The sequence below is a fragment of the Triticum aestivum genome, chromosome 7D, assembly GCF_018294505.1.
Source record: "Triticum aestivum cultivar Chinese Spring chromosome 7D, IWGSC CS RefSeq v2.1, whole genome shotgun sequence".
Classification (NCBI taxonomy): domain Eukaryota; kingdom Viridiplantae; phylum Streptophyta; class Magnoliopsida; order Poales; family Poaceae; genus Triticum; species Triticum aestivum.
The window spans coordinates 18,068,870-18,088,722 of NC_057814.1; the positions used below are offsets into that span (position 1 = coordinate 18,068,870).

At 45.4% G+C, this 19,853-nt stretch overlaps 1 protein-coding gene across 1 annotated transcript; it reads right to left on the reverse strand.

Annotated features, from left to right (window-relative positions):
- Window positions 1–17,685: 17,685 nt before the first annotated feature.
- Window positions 17,686–19,227, reverse strand: LOC123170637 (G-type lectin S-receptor-like serine/threonine-protein kinase LECRK3). The gene has a single exon (XM_044588462.1). It carries the CDS (start codon window positions 19,225–19,227, stop codon window positions 17,686–17,688), a length of 1,542 nt encoding a protein of 513 aa, XP_044444397.1.
- Between the last annotated feature and the right edge of the window lie 626 nt (window positions 19,228–19,853).

The window sequence follows — 19,853 nt, forward strand, 5'->3', positions numbered from 1 at the left end:
TTAGTTGAAATGCTTTGGTAGGTGGTACCGTGTTCTGCTAGATATTGGTTTTGATACAAGTATTTGGTTTGCAAGTGCTAAGTTAAGTCCAATTAAATTTGCCACTTGTTTTTTTAATCAGTTATCTTAGGCAATAGGGGCCAAATTAGATGAAATGTCATGGTAGCTGGTACCCTGATTTGGTAGATATTTGTGAAAAGTTTTTTGGGCAATAGGTGCCACTGAAATGCTTTGGTAGGTGGTACCTTTGAAGGAAATATGCCCTAGAAGCAATAATAAAGTTATTATTTATTTCCTTATTTCATGATAAATATTTATTATTCATGCTAGAATTGTATTAACCGGAAACTTGATACATGTGTGAGTACATAGACAAACAGAGTGTCACTAGTATGCCTCTACTTGACTAGCTCGTTGAATCAAAGATGGTTAAGTTTCCTAGCCATAGACATGAGTTGTCATTTGATTAGGGATCACATCATTAGAGAATGATGTGATTGACTTGACCCATTCCGTTAGCTTAGCACTTGATCGTTTAGTATGTTGCTATTGCTTTCTTCATGACTTATACATGTTCCTATGACTATGAGATTATGCAACTCCCGTTTACTGGAGGAACACTTTGTGTGCTACCAAACGTCACAACGTAACTGGGTGATTATAAAGGTGCTCTACAGGTGTCTCTGAAGGTACTTGTTGAGTTGGCGTATTTCGAGATTAGGATTTGTCACTTCGGATTGTCGGAGAGGTATCTCTGGGCCCACTCGATAATACACATCACTATAAGCCTTGCAAGCATTGTAACTAACGAGTTAGCTGCGGGATGATGTATTACGGAACGAGTAAAGAGACTTGCCGGTAACGAGATTGAACTAGGTATTGAGATACCAACGATCGAATCCCGGGCAAGTAACATATCGATGACAAAGGGAACAACGTATGTTGTTATGCGGTTTGACCGATAAAGATCTTCGTAGAATATGTAGGAACCAATATGAGCATCCAGGTTCCGCTATTGGTTATAGACCGGAAACGTTTCTCGGTCATGTCTACATAGTTCTCGGAACCGTAGAGTCCGCACGCTTAAAGTTCTGTGACGATCGGTATTATGAGTTTATGTGATTTGATGTACCGAAGATAGTTCGGAGTCCCGGACGAGATCGGGGACATGAAGAGGAGTCTCGAAATGGTCGAGACGTAAAGATCGATATATTGGACGACTATATTCGGACATCGGAAAGGTTCCGAGTGATTCGGGTATTTTCGGGGGTACCACGGAGTTACGGGAATACGACGAAGAAGTAATGGGTCTCATGGGTCAAGTGGTGGAAGAGAGGAGGCAGGGCGCGCGGCCCCCCTAGCCCAAACCGAATTGGACTAGGGGGCCCGCCCCCTTTCCTCCTTTTCCTCCCACTCCTTCCTTCTCCTTCTCCTCACTACTAGGGAAAACCCTAGTAGTAGCGCGGGTTTTGAGGCTATCAGCAGCGCGGGCAGCCGCGCTACCAATAAGGCGCTACAGCTAACTGTTAGTAGTAGCACGGTCAGTACCCACGCTACTACTATGGACTATATCAGCAGCGCGTTTCCGGAATGCGCTACTATTAATTAGCTGTAGCGATTTCCTGGCCCCGCGCTACTGCTATATCTTTCATCATTTCCCCCCGGCTTCCTGCCCCATTTCAGCTTCAATAAACTGCAATGTCCAGATACTAGGTACTACTAGATATCAATTTCATAAAGCATTATAGGTACTAGGTAGTGCTCCCTCGGTTCCAAATTACTCGTCGTGGTTTTAGTTCAATTTGAACTAAAACCACGACGAGTAATTTGGAACAGAGGGAGTACTAGATAACAATTTCATATATACTCAACATGCATCCTCAAGCAGTACAAGGTGATATCAACGACGATCATCATATGTAGTTCTAGATGATATCGACGACGATCATCATATGTAGTTCTACATGATATCGACGATGATCATCATATGTAGTTCTAGATGATATAGCCACACACACATATGTAGTTCTAGATGATATCGACGACGATCATCATCCTCAAGCCTGGGCGGTGGGTGTTCCTGCTAGTAATTAGGATGGCCTGTCCAACATGAAGATTCTTGCCAACGAGGAATCTCTGCCACCCAACCGAGTTTAAGTGTGTGCCTCAAATGTCACAGTGTCTCCTGTCAGCTTGTTGAATTTCAACCTCACATTGCATGGGACGATCTGTGTAAAAAAAGCAAAATGACACAATGCAGTAATGCCAACACTAAAATTAAAATAGTTGTTACATTTCATCTAATTTCTTACCGCCGCATGACGAAAACTCGGCTGGAAGTAGATGACGAACAGCTTGCCAGTTGCAAGGCAGCTGGCGCACCTTGACTTGCACAGTCGACATAGTGGTGGTGGTGGTGGCGCCATTTTCCTAAAGCAATATGAGCAAAGGATTAATGATTCACTTCACAGGAAAGAAAAACAGTAGCATGTGATATTTTTGGTTCTTCCACGAGAAGCAATTTTATGGACAAAGCATTTCGGTGGCACCTATTGCCGAAAAAACTTTTCACAAATATCTACCAAATAAGGGTACCACCTACCAAGACATTTCATCTCATTTGGCCCCTATTGCCTAAGATAATTGATTAAAAAACAGATGGCAAATTTAACTAAATTGGCTCTTACATTTTTCCAAAAAATAACTTATTACAAAAAAACAAGAGCATCTACCTATCCATGTACAGAAAAAATAACAATAAAATGGTGCATACTAAATCAACTAGCCTACTAAATCCACTAGCATACTAAATCAACTAAATCAAAATGTTCTAAATCAACTAAATCAACTAGCCTACTAAATCAACTAAATCAAGATGTTCTAAATCAACTAAATCAACTAGCATACTAAATCAACTAAATCAAATGTTCTAAATCACCTAAATCAACTAGCCTACTAAATCAACAAGCCTACTAAATCAAAATGTAGCAGGGAGGAGGGGTTGTGGATGGACGAGGGAGGAGGGAGAAGGATGGCGACTCGAGGAGGGAGAAGAGAGTAGGACGGAGGAGGAAGACGAAGCGAGGAGGGGCCAGCCGGCGGCGAGTGGAGGGAGGACGGAGGAGGAAGGCGGAGCGAGGAGGGGCCGGCCAGCGGCGACTAGAGGGAGGATGGAGGAGGAGCCCGGTACCGAGTCCAGCAAGGAGGAGGAGGTGGCGGCGACGCAGATCGGAGGAGGGCGACGGGGGAGGACCGGCGTGGGGGGTTGAGGGGGAGATCGAGTGAGTGTGAGTGTGAGTGGATCGGATAGATCGGAGAGCGGGGGGAGATGGAATGGCTTAGCAGTGACGCGCTACAGCAAAAGGCGCTACTGCTAAACGACCTAGCAGTAGCGCCTTTCACAAAGAGTGCGCTACTGCTATGTGTCAGCATGTAAAAATAGACATCAAAAATACATTGATCATCAATGATCTTTTTGTGTACAATCTGATTTGTCAATATAAGTCCTCACCAGTTTAGGAACTTGTGAAGACTCATATTGCGGCCACAAATTCTACACATAGAGTTCAATGAAGACCAAGTGCTTGTGAAAGATTGAGAAGTAACATATTTAAGGTGGTACAAACTCTCTTCATGGAGCGAGGTGGGACTAATTTTTTTAGTAAACTTAGCAGGAGCGGTTATTGTGTAAATGCGATGCTACTATGGTCCGTAGCAGTAGCGCTCTTCATATTAATGCGCTGCTGCTAGAACTAGCCTCGCGGTGGCGTCCTGGCAATTATAGCAGTAGCGCATCTTAGAGGGGGCGCGCTACTGATACATTTAGTTCAGCAGCGAGTTTTGTACGCCCGCTACTGCTAGTTAGCAGCAGCGCCTTATTTTAAAGCGCGCTGCTGGTAAAATTCTGTGTATAGGCTTTTCCCTAGTAGTGCTTCCTTCCTTTCCTCGTCCTAGTAGGAGTAGGAAAGGGGAGTCCTACTCCTACTAGGAGGAGGACTCCTCCTCCTGGCGCGCCCTACAGGGGCCGGCCGTCCTCACCCTTGCTCCTTTATATACGGGGGCAGGAAGGCACCCTAACACACACAAGTTGATCTGTTGATCTCTCCCAGCCGTGTGCGGTGCCCCCCTCCACCATAATCCACCTCGATCATATCGTAGTGGTGCTTAGGCGAAGCCCTGCGTCGGTAGCATCATCATCACCGTTATCACGCCGTCATGCTGACGAAACTCTCCCGTGAAGCTCTGCTAGATCGGAGTTCGTGGGACATCATCGAGCTGAACGTGTGCTGAACTCGGAGGTGCCGTGCGTTCGGTACTTGGATCGGTCGGATCGTGAAGACGTACGACTACATCAACTGCATTGTCATAACGCTTCCGCTTTCGGTCTACGAAGGTACATGGACAACACTCTCCCCTCTTGTTGCTATGCATCACCATGATCCTGTGTGTGCGTAGGAAATTTTTGAAATTACTACGTTCCACAACAACCTTGTCATCTTATATGTTACTAGATCTTAGGATTATAATTATCCATCAAATTGCTTCTCGTGGAAGAATCTCTTCATCTAGAGATATCGGTGATATATGCACAAGATGCATTTGCCTACTAGCTATTGGTTCTATTCTAGAAGGTGTTCGTAAGCTAATTGAGAACTTGTTGGCTGTGAGTCTTGTTGGCTGATTTGGCATTTGCTTGCTAGTGTTGGTTCTATTATAGAAGGTGTTAGTAAGTTAATTGAGAGCTTGTTGTTTACTTTTTGGGATCGGGTTCCACTATGATCGCGCGCCATCGCGCGCCCGCTGCTTGCCATCGCGCGCCCGCTGCTGCTTGTCACCTGCACTGTTGCTTCTCTTGATCCTCGCCGTCTTCCTGAGCTGCTAGTGCACCGGCTAGCCACAACATCGGCGTACTAGCTAGCTAGACACACCAGCGTACTAGTGCTACTGCTTGGTTGGTTGACGATGAGACGGAGCCGCGGAAGAGGAACAACAGCTAGGCCGGGAAGAGGAGCAAGGACGGCGGAGGCTAGCGCGTGCAGGCGGGAGTCCGGTGGGTCGTCCCGCTCGACCTCGACATCCCGGCCGATCTGGCGTGTCGTCTGAAGGGCAAGGTCAACGGCCGGAGGAGACGAATGTCAGCGGGCCTTGTCCTCCATGGCGCGCTCACGATGTCAGGGCGGTGCTGGTCGTCGGCTGCTGCCGGCCGGTGGTGGCTGTGAGAGAAGATAAGGAGAGAGATGAGAAAATGAGATGCCCATGTACACATGCTCGTGATTTAGAAGAGAGGGGGAGAGATAGAGAAGAGAGAGCAATGAGATGTGTGGCTTGCCACCACGCCACGTCATTGATCCGTGTGCTGTTCTGAGATTGGTTGAGAGTGTGCTTTCTCTCGACCAATCAAAAAAAGGATGACTTTTACCAAGCGTAACACTGGGTAATAGTAAGAAAAAACTAGAAAGTTCATAAAACTTGGGAATGGTCCATCAAATATGGTATATTTTATGTGGAAATTGAAGTGGTGCCATTTTACACTTTGTTTTTTGTGCTTGCTTTATAAAAAAATACCCATTTTTTACACTTAGAAAATGGAAAATGACTTATTTTTACAAAAAAGTTAGAAACTCTATTTGGCAGCATTGTTTGTAATGACAAGATGCATTCGGGAGCCAAGTTTGGGCACATTATATTAAACTATGAAATGAATATGGCCATCACTTAGTCATTTGACTTGAAATCCATGAATGTTCATAGGCGATGGCCCGTTTGGTGAAGGACTTTTTTTCCAAATTACTCATATGAAAAGTTTGGTATTTTTCCTCACAACTAGTACACATAAAAGGACTCCATGCGAAATGATTGTATTTTTTGAAGTTGTATTTATTTTCTTTCATTTTTTCCAAAATGGGGTCAAAATGAATGGCCTGGCTATTCATCACAAGGGATGGAATCTCTCAAAACTCTAAGTGGTTCTCCCATATAATGACTATTTGTGTATCTAAAAATATCTTTTGCTAATTTTTATGACATAGCTATCACACACTTGCAGTTCAAATTTGAATCACTTTTGGGAAATTGACGTAAAGTCATTTAAATGTGCGAAAGTAGCTAGAAAACTTGAAAATCCATGAAACCTGAGAATTGTGCATAAAATATGGTCTACTTACTGTGATAATTGGAGTGTTTCCATTTTGCACCCCCATTTTTGTACTTGCTTCACAAAAAACACCCATTTTTGACACTTAGAAAATGAAAATTAGTTTTTTTTCTACAAAAAAGTAGGAAACTCTATTTCGCACATTTTTTGTAATGTCAATATGCGCCTATGTGTCTAATTTGGGAACATTACAATAAACTATGCACTGAATATGACCATCACCTTGGTCCTTTAAGTTGAAAGCCATTAATATTCATACATGATAGTCCGTTTTGTGAAGGATTTTTTTCAAATTTGTTATATTGAAAGTTTGGTATTTTTCATCGCAACTAATGCACATAAAAGAATTCCATGTGAAAGGATTGCACCTTTTGAAGTTGTATTCTTTTTCTTTCATTTTTCCCAAAATGGGGTTAAAATGGTCGACATGGCTATTAATCACAAGGGGTTGAATCTCTCAAAAATCTAAGTGGTTCTCCCATATAATGACTATTTGTGTACCTAAAAACATTTTTTGCTAATTTTTATGACTAAGCTATCACATACTTGCAGTTCAAATTTGAATTACTTTCGGGAAATTGACATAAAGTCATTTAAATGCGCGAAAGTAGCTAGAAAACTAGAAAATCAATGAAACTTGGGAATTGTGCATAAAATATGGTCTACTTACTGTGATAATTGGAGTGATGCCATTTTGCACCCCGATTTTTGTACTTGCTTCACAAAAAACACCCATTTTTTACACTTAGAAAATGAAATTTGATTTTTTATAGAAAAAAGTAGGAAACTCTATTTGGCAACATTGTTTGTAATGTCATTATGCACCTATATGTCTAGTTTGGGAACATTATAATAAACTATCCAATTAACATGGCCATAACCTTGGTCATTTGAGACTATATAAATACTTGGCAACTCAAAAAGTGTAATTAATATGGCCTGAAATGAAAAAGTTTTCAACACGGAAATTGTCCGCCACGTCAAATGAACAGCTTTGATTTTTGGACCATCTTCATGCGAGGTCGTATGCAACGTCTACAACCAGAACCATGCAGTGTAGCGAAGACACCCTTTTGCCGAGTGTGACACTCGGTAAAGACCCCTTTTGCCGAGTGTAGCACTCGGCAAAGCCCTGTTTGCCGAGTTTTGTTATTTTACTGAGCATTTTGTCCACGACACTCGGCAAAGTGCCTATTTGCCGAGTTTTGCGTTTTTGCCGAGTTAAGTACTCGGCAAATATACTATTGCCGAGTGTCCGACATAATGCACTCGGCAAAGAGCCTAACACTCGGCAAAGAGGAAAATTCCAGTAGTGTTTCTCTGTTTATTGTTTCTGAATCTTCTTCTTTTATTGGGATTGACATGTTTCCAGTATCTTTCATATATCAACCATTAGAAGAGAATGTCTCTACATGTGTTTGAGGTTTCGTTTCGAGCCATTTCTTTATTTATTTTGGCAAAGAAACATTCAGGATTCCAACCTGTACAATTAATTTTGCCTTCTGATACATGTTGTGGCCTTTTGAACTTACGAGGTATGGTTAGAGATATTTTGTTCTTCAGCTCTTGCATACGTATACAAGAGTTGCTTAACTTCTGTGTTTGTGGTGTGATTAGATGCATGGTTTATGTGTATTCCTCTGTTGAGTTGATAGATTTATGCTTGCTTTCAATGGTTTGTGTGTGCTTGCTCTTTGACTTGTGAAATATTTGCTAGGGCTGGCAGTGTATTGTTTAGTTTGGCCTGAAGATATTTGGAATTTCTGTATGAAACTTTGTGTGTGGGATCATGTTGGGAGTAGCAAGATTTATTTGGTGTACAATTGTTTCTAGTCTCTTAGTTCCCCATTCATGGAAATATTGTTAATGGATTTTCGGTAAGCAACAAAGTGAGTGTTGAGTGTCTGACTGAACTTAGCGCTTGTGACTCCGCTATTTATGCCATCCCCATCCAATCCCCATCCCATCCCGTAACCTAACCCATGACACAGCCGCCGTATCTAATCTCCTCTCGCCTCCGCCAACTCATGCCGCCGGGCAAAGACCGGGGACGGCTGGTGGCGGCGGGATGCTTTCTCAAGAGGCGACGGAGGCTATTGCGACGGATCTCGCGGCAGCGCGTACGCGCTAGTCTCACGCGGCAGCTGTGGCACCAAGGACCGATGCATCCTGCTGGCTGCTGGACATCCTCGTTGGGATGGCTAAGGCTACACCTTATGGCTGTCTCAGCTGCTGCGTTTTGACTGCGGGCGGCACGGTTGGTGGTTCCAGGCAACGGTGCACTTGGACTACGTCCGGCTGCGGAGGTGTTCTGACAGGGTTGAGGCGTGGGAGGGCTGGATCCGTCCCGGAATCTCTCCAATGAGGCATGCGGTTCACGGAGTGTCCTCAATTGGGACTCCACAGCATGTATTCATTGGCGGCTCTCCCATATGGTGGTGATCTGGGTGTAGTCGTTTTGGTGGTGGTGGTTTGCAGAGTTGGGTGCAATGACCTACTGTGTTTCCATGGCGGCAGCCTTGGCAGGCCCCGGAACCATCGCAAGGGTAGGGACGTTGCGGTGGTTTTTGGATCTGCGTCTTCAGATCCAGTCATGACGGCATTCTAGCTGCAAAATATGGATGATGGCTTGACACAGAGGAATGGTTGTGCAGCGGCGGTGATCATACATCGCAAAATGTTATTGAATCGTAGAAAAGTGGTGGCCACAACACCTGAGAAACTTCGATGGTGGTGCTATTCGAGCACTCGGTTTCAAGCTCCAGGGTGAAAACCTGGGTCTAATCCAGGTTGGTTATATCTGGCAATGGCGATGTTTTCACGTCGTTACCTTGTTGAAGGCATTGCTCGGACATACTCGGCATGATTCTTCAGTGTGAAAACCTAGATCTGGCCTTGGGTGGTTGGATCCCGTCATGGCGGTGCTTGAGCGTCGCTCCTGAAGGCGTTTTTTTGCGAGGACCCTTCCTGAAGGCGTCGCCGTTGAAGAAAATTGTCGTCTGTGTGTTGCCACAAGATGGTTGGTGCGCATATTGTCATGGTTGTAGTTTGTCGATCGAGCATCTGATCGGTTTGTTTTTTTCTCCAGTCTATCATAGCTTCGGTCTTATATGAATTTGCTATTTGTCGGCATGTTTTTGTGTGTGTTAGTGTTGGCTGTGTGCACCCTAACTATGCAGAGAGGCCAGGTGTTTGTGCTTATTGTGTTTGTATCTTCTTGATGCTCTATTTTGAGTCAATAAAATCCATCCTTTATCGGAAAAAGTTAAAAAGTGCTTGTGAGCACCTGGGCTTTGTTTGTATGGTTGCTGGATATTAAGCGGTATCGAGTAACAGGATATTACAACGGTGGCAAATAACTCGAACAGCACCAACGATTCACCACATATATATACTCTAGTAAAGTTACCAAACCACAAACACTACAAGGACAGGACAGTACAACAAGCAACAAGCATTCACTTACAGCCCGTATCGATCGAGATCAATGGCCTTTCTTTTTGAGCTGACAACTTCTTGGGCGGGCATTTGCAGCTGCCCTCGCAGCCCGCGTTGGCGCCCAAGCTGCCGATTAGGCAGTTAATGCGGCAAGGTGCGTCAGCACCGCAACGATCCTGGCAAGCCTTGCACGTGTTGATGCACCCAATTTTGCAGGCGGCCAAGCAGCGCGCCAAGATGATGGTGTCGCACTTAGCAGTGCAACCAACGTCACCGCTTGCGCAAGCGGCCTTGCAATCCTTGACATCCGTGGCGTTGCACCCTCTCGTACAGAGGACACAAGGACCTATCAGCTGCCCCTTGGTGAGGACGAGCAGGGTGCAGAGGGTAGCAACCACGACGGCAACCTTGAGAGTGGAAGCCATTTGATTGATATGATGCACTACAAGAGCAAGGAAAGTGTAGGATGGATTAATTGATGTGCCGAAGAGCAATGGAAGTATAGGATGGATGGATTGATGGGTCCAAGAGACGATGGAATTGCTGCTCTTTATAGGAGGGATGGATAGCTAAGGCGGGGCATATACGGGATCAACGGCCGCAAGCTGCTAGAGCTTAGTCGTGCTTTCCATGTGCAGACTTGCATGTTCAACTTCCACAAAATTAATTAATAATCTTATGCCTGCTCCCTTATCATCATCTAAGCCTCTTATTGCAGTACTCCCTCTGTAAAAAAAATATAAGAGCGTTTAGATCATCAGAGGGAGTACTATGTGCAACTATGTATGATACAAGTAAAGAGAGGTTGCTATAGTTGACCTCGGAAGGATTATATACTTAGCTCATGCTCCAGTCCTCAACATTTTTAGTTAGCGATGTCGTGCTTGCTTTAGAACTAATAATACATGCTATGCATGAGTCTATATGTATACAATCAACCTAGGTCGGCCAGATAAATATGTCATGTCCTAGTTGACTTGGACAGAGTTATATGGTTACTTCGAGCTCATGTCCTTGTCCTTTTTCCTTTTCTTTTTAAGTTAGCATTGTGTCCACTCCTCCCTCAGGATCGTGCAACCCACTCCTAAGAGAATTGTATAGTTACCTCACGCTATGTTTCTGTGATTTATTTTTGAAACTATGTTTCTGTGATTATTAATAGTCGTGGAAGTGACATGCGTGGAGTACACCACCGTCCTATCTAACCGGATAAATAGTTACTTCAGTTTTCTATGCTTCTTTCTTTCTTTTCTGTTTGCTTTCTTTTGTGATCATTTTTTCATTTCATTGCCTGTTACTCTTTTATGTTCCATTTTAGTTTGCCATTGTTACTCTCATTTTTCTACTTTGGTTCTATTTCTTGTATAAATCTATTTTTACTTTTGTCCTAACTCTTGTTTGAATGATACATACATCATTTATTTGTATTTTGGTAATATATTATTCATTCATTTCATGTTATAATATGCCAGGTAACAAAACTTTTTTGAAACTCCTCGGCCTCCCCTTGTTATACATACTACACACGCATATGTGTACATACAAGAGAGGTAGAACTAATTTGTCACATATTAGTTTGACATCGAGAGAATTGTATACTTATCTCCCGCTCCAGCAAATAGAATCTTTTAGTGGTAGCAAGTCACGCTCGGGCTCATCTCACACATTGACACTGGACAGAAGAACATATTTACCCTCCTGCTCCAGTCTTTGGAATCATCGCATCACATATACCAAAATGAATTCCACCTCTCTTATAGCTCTGTAAAAATGGACTAATCTATCCTAATAATAAAAGACGGAAGCTTTCATAGTTCTTCATACGTCATCTATTTATAACCGTTGATTTTATGATAAGTAATAAATATTGACGGCTGAGATTTAATAGAGATCGTTCCTTTGTTCAGCTTTGCCTAGGCCTGATCAAGCGACCCCGAGACAAAAAATAGTAGCTGCTGGGATTTGAACACGCAACCTTATGTTAAGTTTGAGAGACCAAGGCCAACCTTGTGATACAAAAAAGGTCGGTTTATCTGAAGTCCCATCTCGCCCGCTTATAGCAAATCCCAGACTATGGACCGGGCGGCCATCCCATCAACGCTGCACAACTCTGACATTATACAGAATCCCACCTCCCTCCCTTGCATAAAATTCTTTTAATTTATATATGTTTTTTAGATTCCTTGTATCAAGGAGCCGTCTTAAGAATTACTAATATGCAAAGAGGAAAGAAAGAAGGAAGACGTACACATATAAGGAAAGGAATAAGAAAGGAAAAAAAATAAGACAAAGAATAAGAAAGACGTGCAAGGAAAAATGAAGGAAATGGGGAAAAAAGGAAAGAAAACTCTCCATTTAAGCTTTGCGAACGAGCCAGCACCGGCGGTTACAGAGGAGCCCGTCACTATGAAATGCTTATAGATTTTTGGATTGAGAGTTTTGCGAGAAACTATTCCTCTCTAAGCTATCTTAACCAATAGGCATGTCGGGTTATACGGATCCTGCCCTATTTGTCATCAATGGGTGAAGGACATCTGACATCTACTATTCATGTGCACAAATGCATGAGTCATGTGGACCCGCCTTGGGATAGATCGGGTTCTATTATATTCGAACACATCTTAACTCTTCCATAGGAACACCTAGCTATACATCCAACTTTGAATTTCAAACAAGAGATAGCAGCCGGAATTTAGTACTTGTGGCGGATCCGCGTACAAATTATGCACAACGAAGCGGTTCTGGCAACATGGAGATGGTCAGTTTTGGTCTTATCAGTTGCAAGCAATCATCCAAATTCATCACCCCATTCACCAAGTATACCTGAAGCCAGGTGGTGTAAGCCAAACCTGAGTATCACTAAACCAAATGTTGATGCAATATTTTCACAGACGAAAGAGTCGGAGCTACGGCGGCCATACTCAGGGATGATAGAGCTAATTTTCAGGCGGCTCGGTGTAAATTCATTCCATCTGCAGCAAACGTGATCCGTAGAAGTGATAGCTATGAGGAATGGTCTGGATCTTGCTAATTCCCTACGTGCAAGGAAAGAGGAAGGAAAGGAATTGAGGGACAATAATAAAGGGAAGGAAAGGAATTGAGACAAAATACGAAATAGGTGTAAGGAATATGGACATAAATCAGTAAGAGAAATATGGAACGAAAACTCTCTAACTAACACAAAATGATATGGAGCATAGACTGACACGAGGAGACGATGACGACGACAAGGAGTGCAGACTGAGATGATGAGACGAGGACACTGACTGAGGCATGAGACATGTAAAAATGTCTCCCGTTGCAATGTACGGGCATTTGTGCTTGTCCTATCTAAAAAGTCTTAAGGTTCCATTTCCAGCCAAGAGGTGTTTCACTCCATCGTTTCTTCTGACTCTCTCCGAAGAAATTTTATGGGGCATCTCCGGAGCACGCATCTAAAGACATTTAGCTGCGATTTGATCTCAAAACTTGTTTCAGTAGAAATTGCCTGAAAAAGATATGCAGATTCCAAATCCTATCAATACAACACAATATAGATGTTTATCTTGTAGTAATAGTTCATCCAACCGATGAGCAGTTGGTTATATTAACGATGGAGTATCAAGTACAGATTGATCTTTCGCCAGATCGTATGTTGTGTTCTAAACCCTAAGGCTGGTAATTGTGATTGTGTCTCTATGGACTAAACCCCATGGTTAATATAGGCACTGGGGTAACTAGGGTTACAGGTGGTCGGTTACCAACCGGGAATAAACACGCCGACAGCTGGAGTAGTCCTTGAAGTACACGCCAAGTCTTCGGTGGTGTACATCTTGATCACGTATAGGTTCGAGGCTTCTGGAGTCCTTTCTTAATGAGATCGGTGGGACTGTAAGCTCGGCACATGGACTGCAGGCCAAGTAGGTTGGTACCCCCTAGTCCAGGACACCGTGAGGGTCGCTGCTCACCGCCTTGCTGGTCCTAGTATCCCCGCTGCATATGGTTGCAATAACCCCCCGTGCCGCCACACGCATGGAAGTAGCTCGCCGTCGCCCTGGTCACATCTTCTGTTGCCTCTGGTTGAAGCTTATGCGGTTATCCATTTCAGCACCACCGCCTGCCGGTTGCAGTAGCAGGCACCGCCACTAGGCGTCGACGGCTAGTAGCAAAGGGCATCACTGTTTCCAGCATTGGCTCCTGCTTGTTGTAGCTCCCTCAACCGTACTTTGTAGCTCCATCGCCAGCACAACAACGACTCATAATTTGGCCGGCGTGCGGTTGCAGATCCACCGGTGAGCAGTTGCAGCAGTGGCCAGGTACAACGGTGGCTGGCGCTAGCAGTGGGGCTTGCGGGGGAGAAGACGAGAGCGGGACGGATGGTTCTCAATTGTTGGATATGGTGTTGGTCGCTGGTTAAACGGATAAGACTGTCGGTGGGGATTGATATTTGTGTGTTCTCGTGGGAAGGAGGGTGTGTGGCCTGCTGTAGGATCTATCTCCATCGTGTTGCATGCGAGCTATCGCCGATCGGCCGAAAGGAATCATTTCCCATCTTTTTTTCGTTATGTGATATTTGCCGAATTCCCATTTCTCTTGAATAATTACAAGATTGTTCTCTTTTGTAGATCTCAGTTTTTGTTTCCTTTTTTCTTAAAAGCCATACTACATAGTCTGTCAAGGAGCAGTTGCCAATCTAGAGGGGCGGTTTTCTGAGCAAACCCATCGGCTTCCTGTATTCCGTCGGCAGATCGGCACCTTCTACCTCCTTCGGCGGCATTGCTGGCGCTGGAGCGAAGTTGGGTAGGGCCCAATCTACTGGCTGGACTTGTGTACAGCCGTAGGTAGGTTTGTAGCTAGGGTTCTGCCGTCTGGAGGTTCGCCCTTTGGGCGTGGCAGCGGCAGCAGAGTAGTTTGTCCTTCCCTATTCCATCTATGTGTCCGGCGAGGCTTCTCTTCCCGGTGCTACTGCTGGTTCGGTGGGGATGAATAAAGTTTCCTTCGACATCTTGTTCGGCCCTGGTGCCGCGAATGGCGCCAAATCCGTAGACGTTTTCGGTGGATTTGTATGCCGAGGCTTCTCTTTCTTCAGTGTCCATCTTGGGGTTGTAGGCGAGGAGCTGTTGGCTTTGTTTGTGCTTTGTGAAAGAGTGGTTCCAGATCCAACTTCCTCTACTCTGTTGGTGAGGAAAAATATGGGGTGTTACCGGTGATGCTTGCGGTCTGCGACATCTCTGACATGCTGGTCCGGAAGGGCCTAAGTTTGAAGACTTCCCTTCGTAGAAAACCGTCTGCAGATTCCAAGATCACGTCGGCTCTGGGAGGGAGCGGCAGCGACGTGCCATCAACTCACGGCGGTGTGTGTGTCTAGTCGGCTCCCCAAGGACCTGGGCATAATTTCTTTCTTTGTTGGTGTTTGCTATATCAGTAGTAATCCTTAATAAATCAGGGGTACTTTTTGCAAAAAAAATGGACGCCGATAACTGTCACAAGTGTGGCATGTAGTAACACCGCCCACATATTTTTTGCAGTAAAGTTGCCATTCAAAAAAAACAAATATTAGAAAAACTGAAACTTGCGATCCAAACAGAAAGTTGGCATGCTACCATAGTTTAAAAAACATAACCGAAAATCAAACCAGAAAGGTTGTCGTTCTGGTGTGTACCGGTCGAACCACTGGTTCACTGGTTCGATTGTCGATTTTTTAAGCAATAAAATAATATATGTTCACTAATATATGTCCTACTATAGTGTGAAACATTAGGTTAAATAAAATTATTTCCATGTAGTGGACTACAAAGTAGCACAATCGAGTTGGTTATTGGGCCGTGGGCAGGCCTGCGTACTGCTCACACAACCTGGGATTGAATATCAGTTCTATTAAAACATTTTCCTGGTTTTCCCCGGCTTAATGGCTCAGTATTTTCATCGATTTTTTAGAAAACCGGCCGGTTCGACCCGTTTTGTCTAGTCTGATTACATAACAGTCTTATTAGCTTAAAAAACCGCTGTCCGGTTCGTTTTTTTAACTATGCATGCTTCACAATTAAAGTTGCCACCGAAAAACGTGTGACGAAATTGCTTCGTGCTACATGTGTGGGTGTTATCATTTGGGAAAAAAACCATACTGCATATATACGTGACCGGTTGTGATTGCAATTTTTTGTTGGTATTGTGGTGCGTACTGTACGTACTGCAGTACTTGTGTGCAGTTAGCCGAGTCGGATTAAGCATAACAAGCTATTTAATTAGGCACGCGTTTGTAAGTAGCGTATGACGCACGACACACATAAAAAAATCGAATTACAGACCAACCTTCTCTCGTAGACGCATCGATCCATGCATACACTATATATAGGCAAAGCCTAACCCTAGACTTGAAGCTGACCACCTAGACCTAGAATTCCTTTCGCGCGAGAATCAAAGAACAGGAAGATGGAGACCGGCTTCGTGTTTTCTCCGGCGGATCACGAGCTCACGGACCTCTACCTCGGCGGCCAGATCGCCGGCCATCCCGTGTTCTCCACCTTTATCCACCATGCCGACGTCTACTCCGCGGCCCCTGCCGAGCTTGTCGCCGGGCGCGAGCACGTGCGCGACCGCGACGGCAACGAGAAGAAGAAGAGCAAGCTGCGCACAATCGACGACGACCCCAGCAAGAGTTACTGGCACTCCGAGTCCGGCAAGAAACCCGTGGAGGGCAGCGCCGTCGGCGGGTACGTGCAGGACTTCGTCTATGCGATCAAGAAGGACGGCCACGTCGAGAGGCTCGGGTGGCGCATGAAGGAGTACGGCCTCTCGACGGAGCATGGCGACGGCGACTTCCTGGAGTAATGCAGGATCAGAAGTCTATTTTTGTAGGGGGAGAGTAATTCAAAGTCCATCTTTTTCAGATAGTAATCCAACACTAAATGTTTGACCAAATACAATTCTATTTTTGTAGTGGGAGTTTATTTATGGTTTGATCCAAATCCAATCATCCAAATCAAGCACAAAGAAATGGAAGAATTTCTTGACTGAAAGGTGAACTTACTTGCATGGTTCTGTGTAATAACACTGATATGTATCTATGGTTGTGGTCCTTTTTCGTTAATTGGTTGATTGCTCTTGAACTAAGCCAAATGGAGTTCTTTTTCTAGCACAAATGTGGCTGCAACCTGGGTTGATTGTACTTCAAAAAAACCACTCGTACTGTCACTGGTGATGGTACCCTTTTTCAGTCTAAATAGATAAAGTTTCTGTCTCTTTTTCCTCCACCGAAATGCCAACTTGTGTTCCCAAGTACATCCAAATTTCTTCTTATAGTTTTGCACAAATTTGAAACAATTTAAAAATAATTTCTTATTTAAAAAAAACAGCGTTTCATACTGCAGTCTCTTTTTTTAGGCTAAAAATGATGGAGTATGAAACGGAGGTTAATACAGAGAGGCCTCTTTTTCGGGTAAAATGAAGGCCTTATCTTACTAACCGTGGACCAGCCCAGCGCATCACAAGCTGTTGGGTCAATAAATTATATCAAGTGCCGGGGGACAGAAGTGGCACGGAGTATCAGACGATGGGGTGGCATCAGATCATACTGCCGCCCCTGCCGCTATCTGCCTCATCGGCGTCGCTTCTTCCACTTGCCTGAGATATGTATCCATGCTTCCTCTTGCCTTCCTCACAATCCGCTCCCTCTCTGGGCAAGCGCAATAACCCTAGGACTCAAGTGAAGTGATCTTAAAAATTGGCTCTTAAAGAAATTTTGAACCTTGTTTTTTTTTGCAGCTCCTCAAATATCAATTGAGCTCAAAATTTTGCAAGCTCCTAGTAAACTCGAGCATGTTGGATGTAAAAAAAATTCACATTTCTTTGGTATTTTTACTATTCACATGTGGGTATAGATGAGCCTGGGCTCAGATAAGCTGCCCTTGACACCAACCTTGTTTCCCTGGAAAAAAAACTCCTTTGAACAATAGAAGGCTGACTCATGATTCAGAGGTTGTACCTTTTTTTAGAAAACCCTGACATCAAGCTGATACGGTTGTCCTTCCTCCCTGAAGTAAGTACTGATGTTTTTCATAACAGGATGTATCAGTAGTTTAGAAATCTAAGGTCATATCCACTATATATGTTATTTAAGAATTTCTAAAACAAAACAAAAGTAATAGTTGGTGCTGGCTCCCCAACAATTTGGAGATCCCAAAGTCAGTGATATTGGGGATTCCACAATAGTCGAATAGGATATTGTCAGGCTTGATGTCGCGGTGGATGATAGGGGCAATGCAGCCGTTGTGGAGGTACTCAAGTCCCCGAGCAATGGCGAGGGCGGCCTCAGCGCGCCAGCGCCAAGGTTGCCGCCTCTCAGGTTTGAAGAGGAAGCCACGGAGAGACCCTCCGGGCATGAACTCGAAAACCAACATCCGATGCTTACCTTGCTTGCAGTAGCTGATCATACGAACCAAGTTTAGGTGGTGGATCTGACCGATGGACTGCACCTCATTGGTGAACTCCTGCTCATTGTACTCGTTCGAGTCGATCAGCTTCTGCACTGCAATGAGGTGCGGCTGCGGCGATCTTATCATTCCTATGTTCTCCTCGCCGCACCTCTGTGCCTCGAACCCCGGCGTGCAGCCACTCTCAATATGCTCTGCATCGATGTAAGTGTACCCACTCGGGCACAGGCAGTTGAGCCGCTCTTTGGTCTCCACACAGTACGACCCAGGGCCGCACATGCCTTGCATCCTGGTCGTCTTCAACTTGCAGCCCCCAGCACTGGGGAGCGTGCCCGACACGGTCCAAGTCGTGTTCTGGCCGCCACCGCCGCCATGTTTAGGATGGGTGTAGGCACGGACGATGCCGTCGGGGTCCATCCTGGCGAACCGGAAATAGTTCCTGCCAGTGGCGAGAGGCGAAATCAAGTTGTTGATGCTGCCGTCATAGAGAGTGTAGCTTAGGTGGCCATACTCGTCGAAGGTGATGGTCGTGTTGCCGTAGGGGCCGTTGGTGGCTGTGGCCCAGTAGGCGTTTTGCAATATGTCACCGGTGAAGAGGTCGATGCAGAGGACGACGTTACCGTCGCTGTGGGCTGCCAAGCTGAACCGACCCGTGGTGAACCCCGTGTACGCGCGCTTGGAAAATAGAAACCCCTCCAAAGATTGGCCCGGAAGGAGGGTATCCGTCGGGAACCCAAAGCTCTCCCAGAGCACGTTGTCGCCGTCCCCGAGGAGCTGAACGTTGCCGAAGTCTGTTAGCACGAGGACTGACCCACGCTTCATGCTGGGGGTCGGGGCCCTCCACAGCTCTATGCTGCCGTCGGTGAGCGTGAGCTGGCCGTCGGCGGGGATGCTGAGGACGGACCGTGCCGTGGCGTTAGGCGTGGTGCCCATGGCGGACTCTTTCGCGAACCACACCACGGACTGCGCCTGTGGCGGCACTGAACCGAACCGGAACCACGTGGCAAGGAGGAACTTGGTCGGGTCAGAGTCGTGGGCGCGGAAGCCAAAGGCGAAGCTGCCGGACCGGCTGGTGATGTAGTCCGGCACCGTCGGGGTGTCTCCCGCTGTCAGTTTGGTCCGCGCCACGGCCACTGGGAGCAGACGAGCTTGCTGAACCAGCAGCATGGCAATGGAGGTGGCGACGCGGAGCAGAGCAAAGCTGGGCAGCGCCGCCGGCGGCATGATGTTACCGCAGCTTCGTACGGAGCATGTAGCGTGTGTTGCCGTAGTGCCTGCCGTGTACGATCATAATTAAGTTGCTGGGTCCGGGCGTGAGATGACCGTCGTGCTGGGTGGGTGGGCGTCAACGGATGCTGCGTTGGTTCCCGCCCGGCAATGCTAGACATACGGAGGCTTTACGGGACTTTTACAGGCAATGCTGAGGTGGGCTTGTTTAATTGGTAATTAGATGAGGCGGGCCCCACCCTGAAACTAGGGGGGAGAGATTAGTGAGGGGAGGAGGGTTGGTCTGTAAATCCTTGTAAAACAAATCCGTACGTATAGCATCTTTGGTTCCCGCCCCACTCAAGACTCGAGTCTGACCAAGAAGTCTTCACAAAGAAATGTACTTGAAGATATCGATTATTTGTACTATAAAAATGATACTGGCAGTATACTTCAAGACCGTGCCACAAATTCAAGAATGAGAGCTTTTCTTCTTCTTCTAAGGCTAAGTCGACTGAGTTTTTTTTCCCAAAAAAAAAAAGTCTCTAACGACAGCATAAGAATAACCCCGACCTATTTTCCTTCCACAGCTTCTCAATGCTCGCAAACCAACCTGTGATTGGATGGTTGGGAGGACAGTGGTA

Excerpts from the sequence above, each read along its gene's own strand:
- LOC123170637 (XM_044588462.1), bottom strand. The coding sequence starts at position 19,227 with ATGCCGCCGGCGGCGCTGCCCAGCTTTGCTCTGCTCCGCGTCGCCACC.